The 19,707-nt window shown below is 41.7% G+C and overlaps 2 protein-coding genes across 3 annotated transcripts; one reads left to right on the top strand and one right to left on the bottom strand.

The window, feature by feature from the left end:
• Positions 1-7,764: 7,764 nt before the first annotated feature.
• foxf1 (forkhead box F1) lies at positions 7,765-10,912 on the top strand. Its single transcript, XM_085762599.1, has 2 exons — positions 7,765-9,078; positions 10,202-10,912. The coding sequence occupies exons 1-2, from the start codon at positions 8,100-8,102 to the stop codon at positions 10,363-10,365; spliced, it is 1,143 nt and encodes a 380-aa protein (XP_085618725.1). The 5' UTR covers positions 7,765-8,099; the 3' UTR covers positions 10,366-10,912.
• Positions 10,913-11,329: 417 nt separating this feature from the next.
• On the bottom strand, positions 11,330-19,333 carry mthfsd (methenyltetrahydrofolate synthetase domain containing). 2 transcript variants are annotated; one of them, XM_085762588.1, is made up of 8 exons: positions 19,172-19,333; positions 18,957-19,060; positions 18,265-18,378; positions 17,967-18,080; positions 17,768-17,858; positions 16,860-16,972; positions 16,497-16,622; positions 11,330-15,397 (listed from the first exon to the last, which is right to left on the bottom strand). In XM_085762588.1, exons 1-8 carry the CDS (start codon positions 19,197-19,199, stop codon positions 14,660-14,662), a joined length of 1,428 nt encoding a protein of 475 aa, XP_085618714.1. In that variant the 5' UTR covers positions 19,200-19,333; the 3' UTR covers positions 11,330-14,659. The 2 variants fall into 2 exon arrangements, with proteins under 2 accessions (XP_085618714.1, XP_085618703.1); XM_085762577.1 differs by lacking the exon at positions 18,265-18,378 and adding an exon at positions 18,445-18,558 and having other exon boundaries at positions 12,134-15,397; positions 19,172-19,315.
• Between the last annotated feature and the right edge of the window lie 374 nt (positions 19,334-19,707).

The raw sequence follows: 19,707 nt of genomic DNA, 5'->3' as shown, positions 1-19,707 counted from the left end.
CACTCATTTCTTCAACCTTCAACCAGCCATGACTCATCTTCATTTTCACTCTTGTCCTCTGCTTTCTTTCCCTGGCACTGCCCACAACACCTCCCCCACAGCTGGACCCCCTCCCCTCTCCTCTCTTCACTTGGGATCATAGGCTAAAACCTGGCAGGATCACTGTCACATGATGCCCATGCGTGTGATGCTTCGCTGGGACCCCCCTCTACTCAGGAAATGCTCTCGGCCTTTTTCCCACCCTAGTGTTCCGCTGTGGAGAGCTGGGCATTACAACCGAATCCAGTTACCATCCCAAAGCATTCCTGACTGATTCCAACCACTGGCCTGGCTATGGGTTCCCACAGACAATGAGGATATGCCCTCATTTCAAACCGGCTGAAGCCCTGGGTATCAAGTTGTGAACTACCAAAGCTGTTTATGGCAGAACAGAGGAGTTTGAGCTCCACAATAGACAATTACCATGCCCACTCATCCCCCTCCCCTTCATTCAATTTGTGGTTTGTCTGTAGGTGGGTTCGGTCCTGCACAGATTAAAAATAGCCAGCCTATTCCAGACAAAAACTGCAAGGGACATGGAACACACATTGCACAAAATGATATCTCCCATTGTGGTGTACTGTTTGGGAATTCTTAATTGCTTTTTCCGATGCAGCTTGCCACAGGAAAATCCCCCTTCAGAGTCAAGAAAAAAAGAGTTGGTGAGCTGTGCGTAAACACCATAGATATTATGTAAACATGCATGTAAACACATACGTATAAACCCATGTCGCCCCATGTGCACCCATCAAACTGCCATCAGGGCAGTATCAAAGGAGCTAACCTGCAGCAGAGCCGGTTGTGGCCTGCGTCTGCCCTCCCTCTCTCTTTTGTGTTCTCCACTGTGGTTTCTGCTTCAGCTCTTATTATTGATGTCTCTCCCTGCATCAGACAGACCATGATGGACCGGCCCTGGGAGGTGTGCAGGGCTGCAGGGTGGGGCACCAAACAGGCTCCCACACACACACTGTGTGGGACTGAATCCTCTCAGAAAGGCCACAGCAGAGCGGCGAGGAGCCGTGATGCAGAGCTCCAAGGAAGCGCCTCAAGAAAAATCTCTTTGTGTTTTTTGGCCTTATATGGGAGCGGATAGCAATGTGCAATGTGTTTGTATGCATGCTCATCTACTGTCATTAAGACGTGATAGCTGCAGCGATCACTGGGACAAGGAAAATCATGAACTCTTTCACATGGGCAAAACACGTCTACAATGCAAGTTTAATAAATTAATTCATGTTGAATATAAATTATTCAGTAGTATATATTCTATATTATAAGATCATCATAACAAGAAGAACCCTTGGGAGAAATCAGTGCTCTTATATTTTTTTTAAAAGCAAGAGTAACAATCATTCAGCAACGCAAGAAAGTCCTGGTTTAAATATTCAACATTAAGCTTCATTGAACCTTTGATAGAATTACATTAAACATTGCAAAACATTAAAACGGGTAACTGGTTTTAATGTTCTGTTGGAGCTGATCAGTGTATACACGTTCTTCACTTAACTGGATTTGAAGACCACACACAAACACTAAAACACTACACTGGAACATAGGGAAACCTAAAAACTTAAGGGATGTCAAACACTGTCGTTCAATATTTAGTCGGAATGACTTGGTGTCAACAACTTCCACGAGCTCTGTTAACCAAACACGGGAAATAAGTTGAACTGTATCATATTTTATTACTGACCAGGTCTGAAATTTTATAAAATATATTAGACAGTTAATACTCAAGAACAAATATTCTTATAATCCTCACACGTTGGTTTCCTTGTGCAAATTGAAAATAATCAGAAATATTGTTATTTAATTTCTGTTGAATAATTTCTGAAATTAGTCTTGAGTACAAAGACTAACCATCTGTCAGCTGTTCATATAAAATCCTGCTCTGCACCCACAAATACTTTTCTCTTCTGTGCTTTTAACCTTGAAATCAATCTGCTCATGTTTTTATTGTTTTTATATTTTTCTCTCTGCTTTAAACGTCTGTTTGCCACCTTGCTGAAAGACCAATATGCTGCAAGCAGGTATTTAAGATTATGGAAGATTTTCCCTACAAGTGCTAACCACATTTGGACAGTTTGGAATTTGTAAAACCTCTGGACCTGCCAAATCCTCCCCACTGCTGTCCTTCATGTCAAATTATGTGGTACTGCCTATGATCACAAAATAAACCAGAAAGAATTTTTACATATGCCTTTTTTTTCTCCTTTCTTTTCTTCATTGTCTGAAAGGCACGTTTTCTTTTCAACATGAGGCTGTCAAAAAGGAGACGACTTTGAATAATCCGCTTTTAACATGTGACAAATAAGCCAGTGGGCTGCAGAAAATACGAAAATGGTGATCTGACTATTTGAGTGGGCTATCTCTCATTTGACAATATAGCACACCAGAGACTGCTGCGGGAAGGCAGTGAGGTTTTGTTGAGGAGGTCGGGGGTTCTCACAATAACGTCAATGACTCATGCATTTTTGGCATGATGAACTCTGTCTCTCTCTCTCTCACTAGCGCGTTAAGGAAATAATAAAGAAAAATACTTTGTGTCGAATGCTCCCTCACCCGAGAAACAAATGCCAAATATACCAAATGACTTACAGCTTACTGATAATTTTATCATCGCTGCTGTGGAAAAAAAAAACCCTTATTAGGTGAATTTCACACTGTATAAGATTTTCAGACGCAAATACATTCAGTGTGCAAGCATGAATTCAAGTTTGTGATGTCTGCAATAATCAAATAGCCCCACTCTCAAATATAAATAATGCGACTGGTCCCTGCAGCTGTTACTGCAGGTGTGCAGCGCAGACAGACAGGTGAGTGTTTCCACGCGTGATTTCTACCAACCAATGGGAACATCAAGAACTATTTAGCAGGCTAATTAACAATATAAACAACTTCTGTATAAGAGTTGTAGCACCTATAGGCTATTTAAATTGTTTATTGTAAAAAAGAAAAAAAGAAAAGAAAATCTTCTTTTTTTATGTCCCTCATAATAACAGTTTGTTATCAGCCGCCCTAAGTGATAAAGTCTACTGTTGAGCCTGGATAGATCTTGTGTTTGCATCACGCGTGGGAGAAATGAAATTAAACGAAAGATAACAGCGCTGAACCGCGTGTCTGAGATCACATCAATAAACGCCTACAAATCCCATCATCAGACTGCAACACCTGCAACATGAGGCACGGGCCTGCAGATATAGACCGAGTTAAACAGCCAGGTCCACGTGGTGCCAACGCACTGTAGCTGGCTGCAGCCTCTGTCGTGCTCAAGGACACTTCAGCAGTGCAGAGCGATTCCAATGATTGTGCTCATTTCCACAGGCGTTACCAAACATGGACATCGAAAGTAATATCAGCCATTTCATCTACATGGAAGTGATGCTGTGCAGAGGGACTACTTTATTTTGCGCCCTCACACACAGCGAGGCTCGGGGTAGATATATATCGGCAGGAGAATTAAAAAGTCATATAGCGCAGTGCTGCTGCAGCTGATTACAGCAGAGGGTGGTGCCTATCAAACACACTTCAGATCCACGCAGCGGCCCGGTGCGTGCAATCAGCGGTCTGCTAGCAATCCCGTCCTTTCTGCTTCACATAAACACTACTTAAAACGAAAATATACACGGCCACCTACAGCGCAGGGAAAGTGATCAGGGGGTACCCACCTCGACATTACACTGTTTTCAATTAAAGTGACAATGTTGAGTGAACTGCAGGCGACACTCCAGAGACAACGAGCCAGGAAACCAATTAAGATGCATCTCGAAATTATCAGTGGATGAAAAGTCGGAAACACTAGAATATATACTGTTTACACTAGAAATGACAACTAATTTAAATAATTTCAGCATCTACTGTACACAAAATTCACGTTTTTTTAATAGAAATTGGATTAAGGCAATCGATATTAATCAAATAAGAGAGATGTATCTATAATGATCACATTTATTATGTAAGTATTCCTGTAATATAAAGACGAGATCATCCTGATCTTTTTTTTTTATTTATCATTTTGCATCTTTGTCTTGTCATCTTGTCACTTGTATGCACAACACAGATATTTGTTGACATGCTTGTCTCACAATTTTAGTCTTATATAACATGAGAAAATAAAGTAGTATAGATAAAATCAGACATATTTGTGTGTTATATAAAAATCGATTGAAATTCCATATAATTTACAGACTCGCTAAACGTTTCTAAATCTCGAGAACAGGTCATGTTTTGTTTGAATTTCCACTTTTAAATCTTTAAAGCAATCTTTGAAATTTTTAGTACTATTATATTAAGCAGATGATTAAAAAACAACGTTTTTCTTATCTTAAAGACAGGCGCCTGACTGATAACAAAATAATAACAGAAGTGTGCGTGCAAGTATGGTCAAATATTCACAATGTCATACATCCCTTTTCTCCTTTTTTTAAATAGCTTGCTGAAAACTTGATTCAAGTTCAAGTCGGATGAACTTACGACCAGTTGATCGATCACCCCGTGGCACTGGCCTCCAAACAAAAGTCCCTGCGGCCCCTCGGTGACCCTCTGTGGCCCTCTCTCACCACCGAGGAGGGGAACTGGTTTATTTCTCGCAGATGAGCGTTTGTGAAGAAAATGTAATCTGAGTTTAACACTTAAAATTCTCATGGATCGCTTTGTACCGGGCCTCATTCTCGCCAACAGTTTAATCTGTAGCTGTGAAGCCAAATCAAATTAGTATAGGCCCACTGCAGCTGTTGGAGCTACAATCCGCCCGGTCTATTTGGTAAGAATGAGCATAATTTTTTAAGTAACCATGGCGTGACTTGCTCTGGTGAAACAACATAATGTAGTTTTGTAGTGTCTCGAAGAACACAACCTGTGGTGTCAATATGTCTTTCATAATGCAAATATGAAATTAATCCGACCAGGACAGATCTGAACATGGGCTTCTGTAAAGAAAGCAAGAAAACAATGATATTCAGATTACAGGCCTACGAGAAAAGGGCCTAAATTATATGTTTTTAGGGCTGTTGACGTAGGATGCCAGCATTGTGTAAGGCTGCAGTATGTAACCAATAAGAAAACATGTATAGTGCACAGTACTGCAGAATATTGCAGCAATTTAATTTTAAGGGGTACAACACTGGTTTGAGTGCACTAAATAACGGTACGACGGTCCGGAAAGCCTGTCAGGGCTGTTGCACTCTGCGGTGTACCTCCACCTAAGTGGCCGAGCATTCCTGAGGATGCAGCGCTGTCAAATATTTCATGATGGGACGTCATGGAAAAGTGCACGACTTCGCCTGTGATGGAGCAACAGGGAAGCTCTGACCTCGGGACTCAAGCCTCACTAATGACGAACATCATCTGTCACGGATGCACTAATGGCATCCTTTACATAAGAAGGAACAAAATGTTTTTTGAAATACGATGGAGCAAAAATGTTTGCTGGAAAATATGGATTATGTCTTTGATTTTTAGTTGATGCGAGTACACTGTGATATTGAGGGCATACCTGTTACTTTTCGATGTATTGCTAAATAACGCCAATTTATCATTTAAACCTCAACAGTGCGTGAAATAACTAAAAACAACAAATTTTGCTGCTTTCTACTGAAGAAAGAAGAATGCAGCGGAGGGTAGCGCATCACCGTCCAACACTGATGGTTTGCATAAACATTGCAGACACTTTGGATGGACATGCAAGTTAAAAAATATACAGATCTATAAATAACAAAGAAAGAATAACATGGCATGAGGCGAATGAGCTTGTGAGAAGAAGAAAAAAGCGCCTTAATGGAATGAAGTCATCAGCGGTAATTAAATGCAGTGGGCAGAGGGAGGACGGGAGCGCGCCTGCCCCTGGTGCGCGCTGGGTGGTCCCTTGCGCTGATAAATGTGTGGCCCTCACTCCAGGCGAGTGGCCGAGCAGGCACCGGTTAAAACAATACTTACATTCATTTATCCATGGCTTTAAATCTCCCCTGCAACAGCAAAAACTAACAGTGGCACGTCTGTCACCTTTGGGTTAACAAAGAAAACTTGACAATGAATTGATTTCTCGCTTCCTCTGTGGCCGAGACAACGAAAGTCATCCATTTGTGTTTTGGAACTGGACAGTTCCGATACACATCAATAAAAAAAGGCGTCTGATATTTTCTGTTATTATGACATTTAATTCAATTGTGCTTCCTTAAATTTCTTGTTCATTAAAAATGCTACAGGGGTTTTACGCACAGACACAGAACTCGCCAAACACTCTTTGGCTTTTACGCACGGGCCAAAATTTGCGAAGCTGCTCATCCACTATTTCCTCCGGCATTATATTCCACCGTGTGAAAACCAACAGCCATCACAAGCCTCCACAGTAACAGTAACGCCGGCAGAGATCAAAAGCACAGCGAGCTCATCTAAGTGAAGCCACGGAGAGGCAAAGGTTGCAGGCTGCAGCTATCGAGATCTCCAGGGAACAATAAGCAACCTACTGTCAACAGTTTTGGGTTATGGACTGATCGTCTTTCAGTAGCTCTCGCGCACAGCTGTAGAAAAGCCAGTAAATCGAGCTAAAACTAAGCTTTTCGACTTTGCAAACAGAAACAGATAAACAAAGTGGTGCGCATGCTCTGGTGAGTGAAGTACAACTTAGTTAAAGCAAAAACAGTCTGCAGAGCTCGAGGCATAATCTAAGCTTCGCTACTCTAATTATCCTATAAAGGTATCATGTCACATTAAACAAACTGAGCATCTCAGATTTTCCAATGTGGCGCTGAGCTACAGCGGCCACGGTTCTGGTGCTGATACTGCGACTGTAAAAAATAACAGTGTTGAATCCTCCTTACTTTAATTCCTGGATCACTCGATGGCAGAACTGCCTGCAGGAGTGGAGCTCAAGTCCCAGTCCGAGTTTCTGTGCTCAAAGTTCGGCAGTCCGGTGTTCACTCCTCCTGCGTCCCTGCGTAAATATTATGACTGCATTACACAAACAATATTCATGTGTAAAAACGTCCAGTATCTAGACATGGCGCTGCGAACAGACGGGCAAATCGCATCAGATTGAGTATTAGCTGATCTAACGGGGCTTTTGCTTGATTTTTTATTTAAAGAAGGCCAGGGAAAATGTTTACATTTTGCTGTATAAACATCCTGCCCATGTTCCTGTCTATCTTTTACAGAAATCAGGAGGGTGGTTTTGAATACGAGGCGCATGTTCTCTGGCAAAATCCCTTCGAGGGCTAAAAAGTTGTTTTTTGGAAAAAAAAAAGATTAATCACTACTTTAATAACATTGGATATGACCCATTTGCCGTGCTAGTGCATCAACCGTGTTGGCTTGAAATGGAGGGATGGTATTTGCACTGCAGGTCTATGAGTCTGCGCCGTGTCCATCATAACGGTGTCAAAAAAAAACAAGAAAGAAGAAATAATAATGAAATTAAGTTCTATTAAAAAATCAAAATCTTCACCTAAAGGCCATTCTCACTGTAGTTACTATCAGTACCGTATGGTCATATAACATGCTGCATTATAATAAGGTTTTAAAGTATTAATAGCTACACTATTAAAGATTATATCGATATAAGTTATTACATATATGGAATATATATTCCCTATTTAAATGGAAGGAGGGGGGAAAAAACAGTTCCCTGAAAAGTGAACGCACACAGATGTGCATGCTCACAGCCCACCACTGGAGTAGGAGGGAACTGGGCGGGTCCCAACATGAGGATGGCCAAGACATTCAGCTTCCAATGCGCTGATGGCAACAGATAAGTAAAAAGTGAGGTCCTCGGACGCACGACAACACACCAACTGAAGTGGAAAGCGGCTCCTGTTCTGCTCCTTATCCCATTTCGGACGCTGCGTACAAGGCGGTCCGGCTTCAGACTGCTGCAGGACTCAATCGAAAGGGACGAAGACAGAGTTTAGAAGACAGTCTCGCCTTTGGCTTGCGCGTTAAGTTTGACTTAGGTTTGATTTTTTTTTATTGATTCTTTATGCCAGCGAATTAGTGTCCTATTTTGTTGTGTTTAAAGGTGGAAAGCTACTATTTTTGTTTACTATATCTACGACTAAATTCAACTAATGACGGCAGAGGTCCAGCAGCCCCCAGCGCAGACTCCTGCCCAGAGCAGCCCGATGTCTGCTCCGGAGAAGCCGCACGGACAGACGGCGGTGATGGAAACCGCCTCCTCCACGACGAAAACCAAAAAAACAAACGCAGGGATCCGTCGGCCAGAGAAGCCCCCGTACTCATACATAGCTCTGATAGTCATGGCTATACAGAGTTCTCCAACTAAGCGCCTGACGCTCAGTGAAATTTACCAGTTTCTGCAGAGCCGCTTCCCGTTTTTCAGAGGCTCGTACCAGGGATGGAAGAACTCCGTGCGTCACAACTTGTCTCTGAACGAGTGCTTCATCAAGCTGCCCAAGGGCCTCGGCCGGCCGGGGAAGGGCCACTACTGGACTATCGACCCGGCTAGTGAGTTTATGTTCGAGGAAGGCTCCTTCAGAAGGAGACCCAGGGGTTTCAGGCGCAAGTGCCAGGCGCTGAAGCCCATGTACAGCATGATGAACGGCCTGGGATTCAACCACATCCCCGAGTCCTACAACTTCCAAGGGAGCGGCGGGGGCCTATCCTGTCCGCCCAACAGCTTGTCTCTGGACAGTGGGATTGGGATGATGAATGGACACTTGGCAGGTAACATGGAGGGGATGGGTCTGTCCGGGCACTCCATGTCACATTTGTCGACCAACAGTGGACATTCCTACATGGGAAGTTGTACAGGATCCACTGGGAGTGACTACCCTCACCATGACAATTCCGCCTCCCCCCTGCTCACCAGCGGGGGAGTCATGGAGCCTCACCCCGTCTACTCGAGCTCAGCCTCGGCGTGGGCTCCTGCCCCCACGGCCTCGCTGAATAACGGGGCTTCCTACATAAAGCAGCAACCGCTGTCCCCGTGTAATCCAGGGGCGAACCCGCTGCAACCGAGCTTGCCCACACATTCCCTGGACCAATCTTACCTGCACCAGAACGGGCACAGTACCACAGATTTACAAGGTAGGCTCAAGATTCCATTTCTAAGTTCAAAAAAAGTATTTAAGAAAAAAATAAAGAAGATTTTTATAAAGGAAACTTGAGGGGAAATTAAAAGGGACACACATTTATTTCTAATTTATACCATTCCGCTTTATTGCCTCATTAGATAGCGTATCTTAGGTCAGGGTTGTGGTTTACAGATCTGTAAGGTCTTTTGCCAACATGAGCCTAATGGAAACAGTGAGCAAGGCTTTTTGAATTGCGTTGTATTTTGCAATCAGTGAATCACATGGCTTATCTCAGCTGTAGCCAACAAAACGGAAGACGAGTTCAAATTAAAACCATTAACGAAAATGAAGCAATTAAAAATAATAAAAACAGGCATATTTTCTCCCACGAAAATTACATACGCTTAGTCACTATCCTGCTCCCAATTAAATAGATCTCAGCATTCCTCCAAATAAAACCCAGATATGATGAGTCTCAAACTCGCTCGCTCTAAATTTATGGAAGTGGTTAGAAATAAAAAAAAATCCAGAGTCTGCCGGGACAGTTTAGAGCAGTGCCAATCTCCGGGCAAGAAAAACAAGCGCGGTTAGGTCCAGCCTGCCTTGCCCCGAGGCCCTCAGTCCTCCGGGATTGGCGTGCAAGAGGGCCACTGTCAATTAGCCCTGCAAACCCGCCTCCCCCTCTGACTATCTTAATCGAGCTTGCTAAATGGACTTGAGGCCTATACGAGAAAGATACACACGCACTGGAGTCAGAAAGGTTGAAGCTCCATATCTATAAATGTAAATAGACTTATTTACATTTACAAATGTAAAATAATGATGTAAACATAGGTACAGTTGATGTTAAAATATAAAAAAACTATTTTAAAAAAATGATAGACATGTACGCGTTTAGACATAGACCTCTGTCACTTGATAAAAATTATTATCATCATCGTTGTTATTACAGTAAAGGTGAAGACTGTGAAGGGGATTGTCAGGGGTAATTGAAGCTCAACTATCTCGACTGAATGTATTCTGTTATTTTCCTATAATTTAAAATACACTGAAATATGTTATTTTAATTCCTAGACAGAGTCTCAGTAAACCCTATGACATTGCAGATCATCATGTTTTCTGATCCCTTTGTGCAGGTATTCCTCGGTACCATTCCCAGTCCCCGAGCATGTGTGACCGAAAGGAGTTCGTCTTCTCGTTCAACGCCATGACGTCCTCAGCGATGCACTCACCGAGCAGCAGCTCCTACTACCACCACCAACAGGTCTCCTACCAGGACATCAAGCCCTGCGTCATGTGATGCCTCCACGGACACTCTGCAGACCAAACGACGGTGTCACAGACTCTGGAGCCGCGCAGGCAGAGTGAAATGAAACGAGAAAAATAACCACTGAGAGAGACACGAAGGCACAGTGTACGTGCCCACGGCCCTGGAGAGTTGCTCACTGCTTCAAGTAGCCTAGACCGGACTACTTCTCTGTACTGTTTTCACACAGCGACAGCGACACGGAGACAGGCCAAATCACAAAGCAACCACATAATAATAATATATAATAATAAAAACTTTTTTCCATGCCAACAACATCGACCAGCGGGGGACGACTGGGCCTATGAACCCTGCTGCTGTTTGGTACTTAGTCCTGCAGAGCGGATGACTACCACTTCACACCTATGTTTATTCTTCTTGTTACAATAGGCCAATGTAAAAAAAAAAAAAAAATGCACACACATTTTGTTCATCTGAAGTTTTTACTTTTCTTTGACAAATTAGACTGAGGCTCTTTATTTGGACGTACATGCAAGCGTTGAATTTGAAATGAACAATTATGGATTTGACATATACTGTAGGTCCATATGTAAAAACGATGAAGGCACTTTTTTGAATAAGCCTATAAGCGCAACGTTTTATTTATTCTGTAGGCCTGCATATTTTAATTTCAGGCGAATTGGCCAAGGAGGTATATGCTTTATTGGCAATATTTGTCAGAACGCTTATTATTTGTTTTAAAATGAAAATTGAGGATATATTGTAAGCACTGTTATGTCGTTTGTGGTAGTTATATGTAGACCATTATTTTCAGCACTGTATACTTGTATATTGTTAGGAAAATTAGCGAGGATCCTTCGATGAGGGCTAATCTTTTGGCTATATTCCAACAAATCATTTGTTGGACTGTTAAAGCCTAAATTCACAAAAAACAAGACATATTTCGATTTTTATCACACACCTATAATCTCTTGCTTTTTTTCCTTTTTTTTGGTGGGGGGGTCACAGCAAACAAATATGCCACAACAACTGAAAATCTCTGTAGATTACATTGAACCAAAAAGTATCAGAATTTAAAAGCAGTCGGGCAATTTCCTGACAAGAAAAGAAATAAAACAATATTTATAATAATTCAGCTGGATTTTTCATAAATGTATAAGCTTGTAATTAATAAATCTGAATGTGGGTAAACTGAATTCACGTGGGTCTGATCTACATCTTTGGCCAACCTAAAGCCAACTATTTTAAGAACATTACGCGCAGGTCCACATGGTTACAGTATCACTACAGAGCAGTGTAACAGGAATATACAGTGGTGTCTGTTTAATGCACTTCAGACCGGGGCTGAAGCCAAAGTCTGGCAGTTTGAACCAATCAGCGCAGTAGCAGGTCGTGTACTGTTGTTATAAACTGATGTAACATGAACAAATATGGGTTTTTTTCTTAAAACAGTGCTTGATTGATGTAGATTTAAAAATAAATGATTTAGAAATTAATTGTACACGCCTTGTATATGTGAGAGTGCACGCCACAGACATCTGAGTCGCGTTTGGCTTCAGGGTGAAAAAACGGACAACCCTTCCACTGCCTTATTAGTAGTGTGCAGTTGTATTTGTCCAAATAATATTTCCACATAATACGAAGGTATAAACGGCGCTGATATAAAAAAAAAAAAAAATAAAAAAAAAATCATTTGCCTGAAGAGTTCAGGTTGTCAGACCTGAACTCAACCAATTATGAACAATCTGCACAAAGAATGGGCTTTAAAAATCCCAAACTAACAACTTCAACAAAAAAAGTTCAATTGTTTTTACATGAAATATGAGTGAATGCTGTGCAGACAAGACATCTTTAATTCTTAAATATTAACCTCAACATGTACAACAAAGGCACAGGTAGACCTATAATATGTAATTAAACATGCACACAAATAATGAATAAGTGAAACCCTCATTGTTATGGAAACACATTTTGAGCCAGTTTTCCAAAATAATCGTTATCTAATTCCTTACCATTTGTTCATTATGGAATTTTAAGGTACCTGCAGGTGATATCAATTTGAGCTGGCAGAAACAAAAATATTTTGATCAATTCTTCTATAGAAAAGTTTGAGGCGTTGAAAGCAGGTGCTCTTTGTATTGAAAGCATGGCAAGCCACAGCAGGGTATATATAGATTACAATTAGAGGAATGAAACTGTCATTTAAGTTGTCTTGTAAATACTATTTTGTAAATGCTGTTGAGGTTTGTGTGCAGACAGCTGCTACATTGTTACATGAAGGTACAACGTGGTCCGATTTGATACTTGTGCAACTTTGCATGCTCACAACATTGACCACTGACTGAACCCCAGTAAAATGAGCATGCCATCGAGAAGAGCGTTTGCAGGCTCAACAGCAGTGGAACAGCACATTAACAAACTGATGACATTTGCCGAGGTTCAGTGCTCTGGCGGGGCTGAGGCAGAGAGATGGGACTCCACAGCTGTTCCCCGACCAGGCCAGGATGACAGCTCCATAAAAAGCCTGAGGCCTGCCCTGTGCAGACAGACATGCTGTGTGCTTGTGTTTTAACACAATCAAGACCTCAGAGAAAACAGGACACTTCTCTGGCACTACAGACTGACACAGAGTGACCATTTATCAGGCAATACCTGTGCAGGGGCTTGATGCTATTGGTTATTGGGCGCTAAAGTCCGGGTAAGTTGCTTGCATGATACTCTTGGCATTTCTAAATGAATCTATTGTTTAGCCTGACATACAACAGGGCTAATGCAGACAGAGCCACATTGAAATCAAGCATCACTAAGAAAACACCAATCTCTTAACATTTGTTAAACGCCAGTGTTGTTACAATAACCCCAAAGTGTATTTCCCATGCTTTGTGTTTAATTATCACACCTCAAAGTTTTGCCAAAATTCAGATAATTTAACAACCCCCAAATATTTGTCCAAATTAAAGTAGGAAACTGCACAAATGTTACAAATAAAGAAATAAGGGCACTACAAGTACAGTCACACACTTTAGTAGATAATCTATGTAATGTCTTACAAACAGATGCATAAAAAAAAATGCAGCGGTTTATTCCGCCATTTCCTATTCATTAAATGTTGTTGCTGGTACCAAAGCCAGATTAAGCTAACCAGACATGTAATGCGTCAGTCATTTCTGAGTGAAGAAGGTACAATTATCACTGCTTGAATTCACAATACACTTCCAAAATATTCCAAAAAAAAAAGCAAAAGGCAAAAACAAAAAAGCAGAAAAGAAGAAATCTAGGAACTTAAAACTTCAACAAGAACTTCGTACCTGCACATATGTAGTTTTTAAAATATAATATCTTAAGATGTTCTTATAATAATAATAATCTGCATGATAGATATTTCTTGGCATCAACTAAATCTTGGTTGATATACAAGGCAAAGTTTAGGTACATTTGGAACTCTATCAGGATTATTATAATTCAATTGTGGTCATGTGAAAGTATTGTATTGCTGTAGTCTGCAATATGCGTGTCCTCTCTTGTCCTCTACATTTGGTTGAAAAATATGTCCACAATATGTGAAACGGACCAAATTTATTTAGCAACAGAACAGAGAAAAAAACATGCTTTGAGGGTGATTCATGTGTAAATGATACAGATGTGGTGAGGGTTGGATGAAATCAGTGGTGAAAAAAAAAGATTATGGAAAATCTTTGTGGTCAAATATTCTGGAAAACATGCATAAATAAATATTAGACCGATCAATGAATTTTCAATTTAACTACTATGCGTCATGGGCCATGGACAATCAGGACTGTGTAAATGGCCACATGCTGGCGCTACCTGCAACTAAAAACTACCCAGTTCTTTTTCTTGGCCCAAGGCCTCAGTTAAATGTTTTTTGAGCTAACTAACAAGCAGCCAGTGAGGTTGTGACCTTTTTTGAATTTTAACGAATAGACTGTATTCACAGCGTGGTTTGACAGAAAGCTGTAGTTTATTTTTGAGAATCACATAAAAGTTCAGCACCTTCAGTGGACAAAGGCTCTTGGGACACAGACCAGGTGTGTGTAAATTAAATAAGGCACATAGGAGGAATTGGTAAAAATATTACGAAATGAAAGATACCTTTTTAGTGAAATGCTTTGACGTTGTGAAATGTTAATTTAAGGTGTTAGCGTTGCATATTTTATTCATGTATTGTTTTGTTCAGTAACAGTCACAGGCTCCAGTTCGTGTAACTTAGGTCCTCTTGTAATTATATCCAGACATTTAAAAAAAAAAAAACCCACAACACTCTTAAAGCATTCAAGGTTACTTCACTGGTGCCTATTGATCGACCTGCTCAGTCTTCTGCCGTGTCAACCTTGGTATCTGCTTCTGCTGTTGCCGTTTTAGATTTCAGAGCAGCTGATGCTCTTGGTTTCCTGTTGAGCTGCCCAGATTTCTTGCCTCCCCGCTGACTCTTGGCCAGTTCAGCCTGCAGACTGTGACCATTAAGACTGAGCCCCTGCAGAGCCTCCAGGGCCTGCTCTGCAGCCTGAGGGTCACTGTAGTCAAGGAAGGCCCTGTGCTGAGCTCCCTGCCAGGTGAGCCTCAGCGGCGCAGCCTCCCTTTCTCTGAGGGCGGTCTTCAGCTCACTAACACGCAGCCCAGCAGGGATTCCCCCCAGGTAGACTGTGGTCACACTAAGAGGAAGCCTACGCTGAGACGTGACTTCACTTCCTCTTTCATCTGGACCCTTCTCTGTCTTGTTGCCTCCATCTTTTCCCTTTCCTTGCTCGTTGACATCACCGTCCTCACCCCCCCTGCCACCTCCTCTGCTTTCTTTTCTCACTCTAGCTGGGCGCAGCCTGGCTCTCTGTGCTCCCTCTGCTTTTTTCTCCTGCGTGGATATACCCTCACCATCCTGCTGCGTGTTTTGCCTCGGCCTCCGTCTGGTTTGCCTTTTGGGTTGACTGGTCTGCAGATCTGGCTCTGCCCCAGCAGGCACCTCCCCCAGTGTTACATCCTTTCCAACCTGTTCCTCCAGAGCACGCAGCTTCTTCAGGATGGGGATCTTCTCCAGCTTTTCTGCGTCCAGCTGAAGACACAAAACTGGACAGGCTCAGTAAGGCTTAAAGGGGAGGGGTGTCACACACACACAGCAAACAAAAAGCCACGCTGAGAGCCAAGGCAGCATACCCACAGGTGAGTTAGATAAATGCCTAAGCGAAAGCTGACAAATAAATTGATATTATTTCATCCTGCACAGCCCATGCCATGGTAATAATTTTCTTTATAGAAGCAGGACATTTCATTTCCCAAGCAGTTAAAAATAAAAACTTGTCTTGATTTGTTAGGTCCTCAAGTGTCTTGGCAGCCTTTGATGCCGACCAGTCCTGTAAAGGATATACGGGGCTATTGTTTTTACAGTGGCCTGTTTGACCCATCGTTCCCCTGCCCCTGCAGAGCCAAGCTGGCTGGGCAGAGCAGCCTTTGATGATCAGACATGGCCTTCCTGCCTGTGAGGTCACTGGGTCCTGTTTACTTACATGCATGTCTGAAGGAAACCCAGAGGTTAGACACAAACCCTCCACATGATAAGAATAATACCCCCATCATGTCTAATTACAGACAAATTATCAGGTGGAAAAACACATGACATCTCTCTGCCACTCTCAGTAAATCAGAAGCAGTTTGAGGTCCAGGCTTTTTATATAGGCCTACTGATAGATGACCAAGTGCAATTCTCAGAGAGTTAATTACCCAGTTTGTTTTTTGGGTGTCTCAAAGGCGATTTTCATTCTTTTATGTATTTATAACTGGTTGTCTGCATATTTTGGGTAACCGTGCGGTATACATATGTTCAGCAAGTAGTCCGTATAACAAAATAAAATGCCAAGTATTCATTATAACTGAACAGAAGAAGGAGAGGGAAGGAATAAGCTATTCTTGCAAATAAAGCTTAAGTGCGCTCAAAAACAGAATGAATACAGGAGTCTCCTGATGAGGTGTGGTGTCAGTGCATGTCCATTGGAGGGCAGTGTCTCTTCAGAAAACAAAAAACATTTTACAAAAGGACAATCACTGCACAAGCTTACTTTCCAAGTCCTCGGTAACTATGGTGCTTCTTTTGAATCAACTTCATAATAAAATGAGTGCCTTGTACAATTACAGTCGCAATTTTTTTTTTAGTTTACCTTGATCCAGATGATTCCCTGTGGCTTGGGTAACTGGCATTTAGTTTCAATAACTCTCGTTGGTGTGAGAATGAAGTCCACAGTCAGGTCATGACTTTCTATTAGCTCATCTGGAATATCCACCACCTGAAAGACAAATATTGAAATTAGCCCTTTCATCAAACTTTATAATGATTTCTCGTATTTTGTGGCCAAACTGTTATTTGTGCTACTTAAAACTCCTAATGAGTGACATCTATGCATGTTTTTTTTCTCACCATTTTAAATTCTAGTGTTCATCAGATGAGTCAAACTGCATTAATGTGATTTAAATCAATAATAAATTCATATGTGCAAGAGAGTGGAAGAAAAAAAAAATTTAACCTGGCAGTCATGGACAACAGTAACAACCACAGTTGATTCGTTCACAGCTCCCATTGCAGCCATCATGCCGTACTCCATGTCAGCGTAGCCCTCTCCTTTTCCAATCCGGAGGCCTATAAAAGCATGGAGAAGTGATGGAAATATTTAGAAGGGTAGTTTTTGCATTTAGGCAAGACAATGGCAGCCAACATCTAAACTTTGGGGTGGCATTTTTTCCATTGGCTGGTATCACAGATTAGAGATAAACATCCACATTACATCCAGTGCTTTAGAAATAGTTCATATAACAGATTTACATGTTGACAGCAGATGTAGTGATGTTTTCAATTCAGAAAAACCCTTAATGAGAACCATGTGGCACTGTACATTAAGAGCCATTAGGAAATGTATGCATTATGGTAAACATGTCTGTTCGCGGCAGCATTACACCAGTTATCTCTGGAATTTTGAAAAAGAGGATCAAAATGCATTGTGAGTGATGGGACAATATACATGGGGTGGGAGAACACAGCAGGACCCACAAGCTGCAAAATGGATCTGATTAGACACATCTGAACTCATTCTCATTTCTGTTCCTCATCTGACAGGATGGCTGAGTGCAGCAGTGCTCAAAACAGAATATTTTGTTCCAAGATTTATCCCTTCCATTAAAGCATATGATTACTAATGTTCATAGTACTGGTTTTCCAGGACCACAGTATTGTAGGGAACATATTGCCTACAATAGGGTGTTAGGGGTCATTGTTTTGACTGGAATAACTGATCATTTTTACATTCATTTTATGTTTATGCTACTTAATGATCTATTGGAAAAAAGATTTTGCAATATGTTTTGAGTTCCTAGTATTCAACACAGCTGGTATGTTGAGGTGGTGAATCACTGGTGGAAAACCCAACTGATTAGTCACCTTTCTCTGACACAGCCACTGAGCCAACCACAACCAGGTCGACCTTCACTTTTGCATCCAGACCAACTGGCACACTGAAATCTTTCACACCCTGAGGGCAGAAGACAAGAAAGAGTGGGGGTTAAAAAGAAATAGTTTAGATATTTGGGGTTTATGAATCATATGGAAATTCTGGTTGAAAATGAACACAACTTGACACCTGAGAGGAAGAGCATATGCGTAGCTGTTCTTTGCTGGCCCCCTGGGGAGGAGTAATCTTATTGAAAAGACCAGTGCGAAGACGAGGAGTTGGGACCAATAAGGTTTTCTGTGCCTGCAAGGATAATCCAACAGATATGATGTTATTTACATGAAATCCAATGATTGTTTTAACCATTATATGTAGGTAATTTGGCATAGTTACAAAATGGATAAGACAAGAGTAAAACAAAAAATGTCTGTAGTAGTAGCCTGAGGCACTATGGTTATTAGTGCCTTATTCCATAGTGCAGTGCTACCTGTAGCACCGCCAGCCGGGCACCCTCCAAAGGTTTGTCAGGGTCCACCTTCACCTCAGGTGTCTGGGAGAACAGTTCCAGTTCAGCCACCTTGGCACAAGCTGTGAAAGCCCCCTGTTTGAGATAGAGGAGGGCACAAGGGCATATGATATTTCTCTTTCTCTATCAGCGTTAACTTACTTCCAGAGTGACAAAGCGCGCCTGCTGCTGGGGTCTGTCTGGGTTTACTTTGACTGTCTGGCTGGACTTGAACTCCTGCAGGTCTGCAAGCCTGTTGCACGCTTGATTTGCACCCTGGCCATTGAGTGCACAGTAAAAGAGATGCATAGTTGCAAAGAATTGCCATTAATAAGTCACAGTTAAAGAAATTCCATCAGAAACAACTGTCCATATCCAGATGTCATCATTGCACATGAATAAATGAGTGATTCTATGCCATTTTAACCCATGACTGTTCTGTAGGTATGTCTCTGTATAAAACTCCTGTTTTAGCATACTCATGTAAGAAATTATAGCCTACCTGTATTGTCTACCTAAGTGAAAGAACCAGGCAGTGTAACAAAAATTTGATTGACAAGTCAGATAACAAATCAGAGCCTTCAACCACGCTTACAATGGGCTAACCAAACACGCCAGTGTGATGCAGCTGCTTCACTCCTTCAGGGGTTAGTTTTCTTTTTTTTAAAACCTGCCTTGAAATTTGGGATCCTGTTGTGAACGGGCCTTGGAAAGTTGGCCAGATTCTTGTCTTCGATGTAGTCCCAAATTTTCTGACGGATGTCCCATTTGGACGCTCCTGAGGAGAAAACGAAGCAGCATTAGCCAAACGTTACCAACAGCTCCACTTTCAGATGCTTCCACATTCATGCTTAACGATCAAAACAAACGGCACGAACATGAAACCTACCAGGGTTTATTTTAATAACATGCTCCATTGTGGTATCTGTGAATGCAAATGAGTCTGTTCTATCGTAGTTCAAGCACTAAAATCTCACACGTGAGCTCTGTAACATAATACTCGAGGAACAGCTGCTTGTCATGTTTACCATTTCTACGGCGGCCGGGGAAGGTCGCTGTTAGCAAAACGCGAATCCGACAGCGTCACGAAGCGACTCGCACAGGGAATCACACCGGAGTATGTAAAAAGCAAAACAGTACCTGTTCTTTAGATAGTGGTTTCTAATTCCACTCTTATAACAATGACTGTTACTTTTACAAAGCGTCGGAGGGACGACGTGTATGCAAGCTAGCTTGACAAAAAAAGGTAGGCTAAATAGGTTTTTTTTTATTAATGTAGTCCCTGTTACAAAAAATAAAGTTATGATACTTACATGTTTTGTTCAGTATGACAATCTTCACAGGTGAACACCACCGGTACGGTCTTTGAAGTATCAATTCAATTGTTTGAAGTGAAATGAGTGCGCATATGAAGGCTACACGACG

The sequence above is a fragment of the Trachurus japonicus genome, chromosome 3, assembly GCF_045865225.1.
Source record: "Trachurus japonicus isolate A0001 chromosome 3, Traja_1.0".
NCBI lineage: Eukaryota > Metazoa > Chordata > Actinopteri > Carangiformes > Carangidae > Trachurus > Trachurus japonicus.
This window is presented reverse-complemented; position numbering and strand designations above follow the sequence as displayed.

Coding starts and splice junctions, on each gene's coding strand:
- foxf1 (XM_085762599.1), top strand. CDS start 8,100: ATGACGGCAGAGGTCCAGCAGCCCCCAGCGCAGACTCCTGCCCAGAGC. Junction 9,079..10,201: donor CAGTACCACAGATTTACAAG/GTAGGCTCAAGA, acceptor CCCTTTGTGCAG/GTATTCCTCGGTACCATTCC.
- mthfsd (XM_085762588.1), bottom strand. CDS start 19,199: ATGGAGCATGTTATTAAAATAAACCCTG. Junction 18,081..18,264: donor CCCGGCTGGCGGTGCTACAG/GTAGCACTGCAC, acceptor TTATCCTTGCAG/GCACAGAAAACCTTATTGGT. Junction 16,623..16,859: donor CTGTTGTCCATGACTGCCAG/GTTAAATTTTTT, acceptor TTTGTCTTTCAG/GTGGTGGATATTCCAGATGA.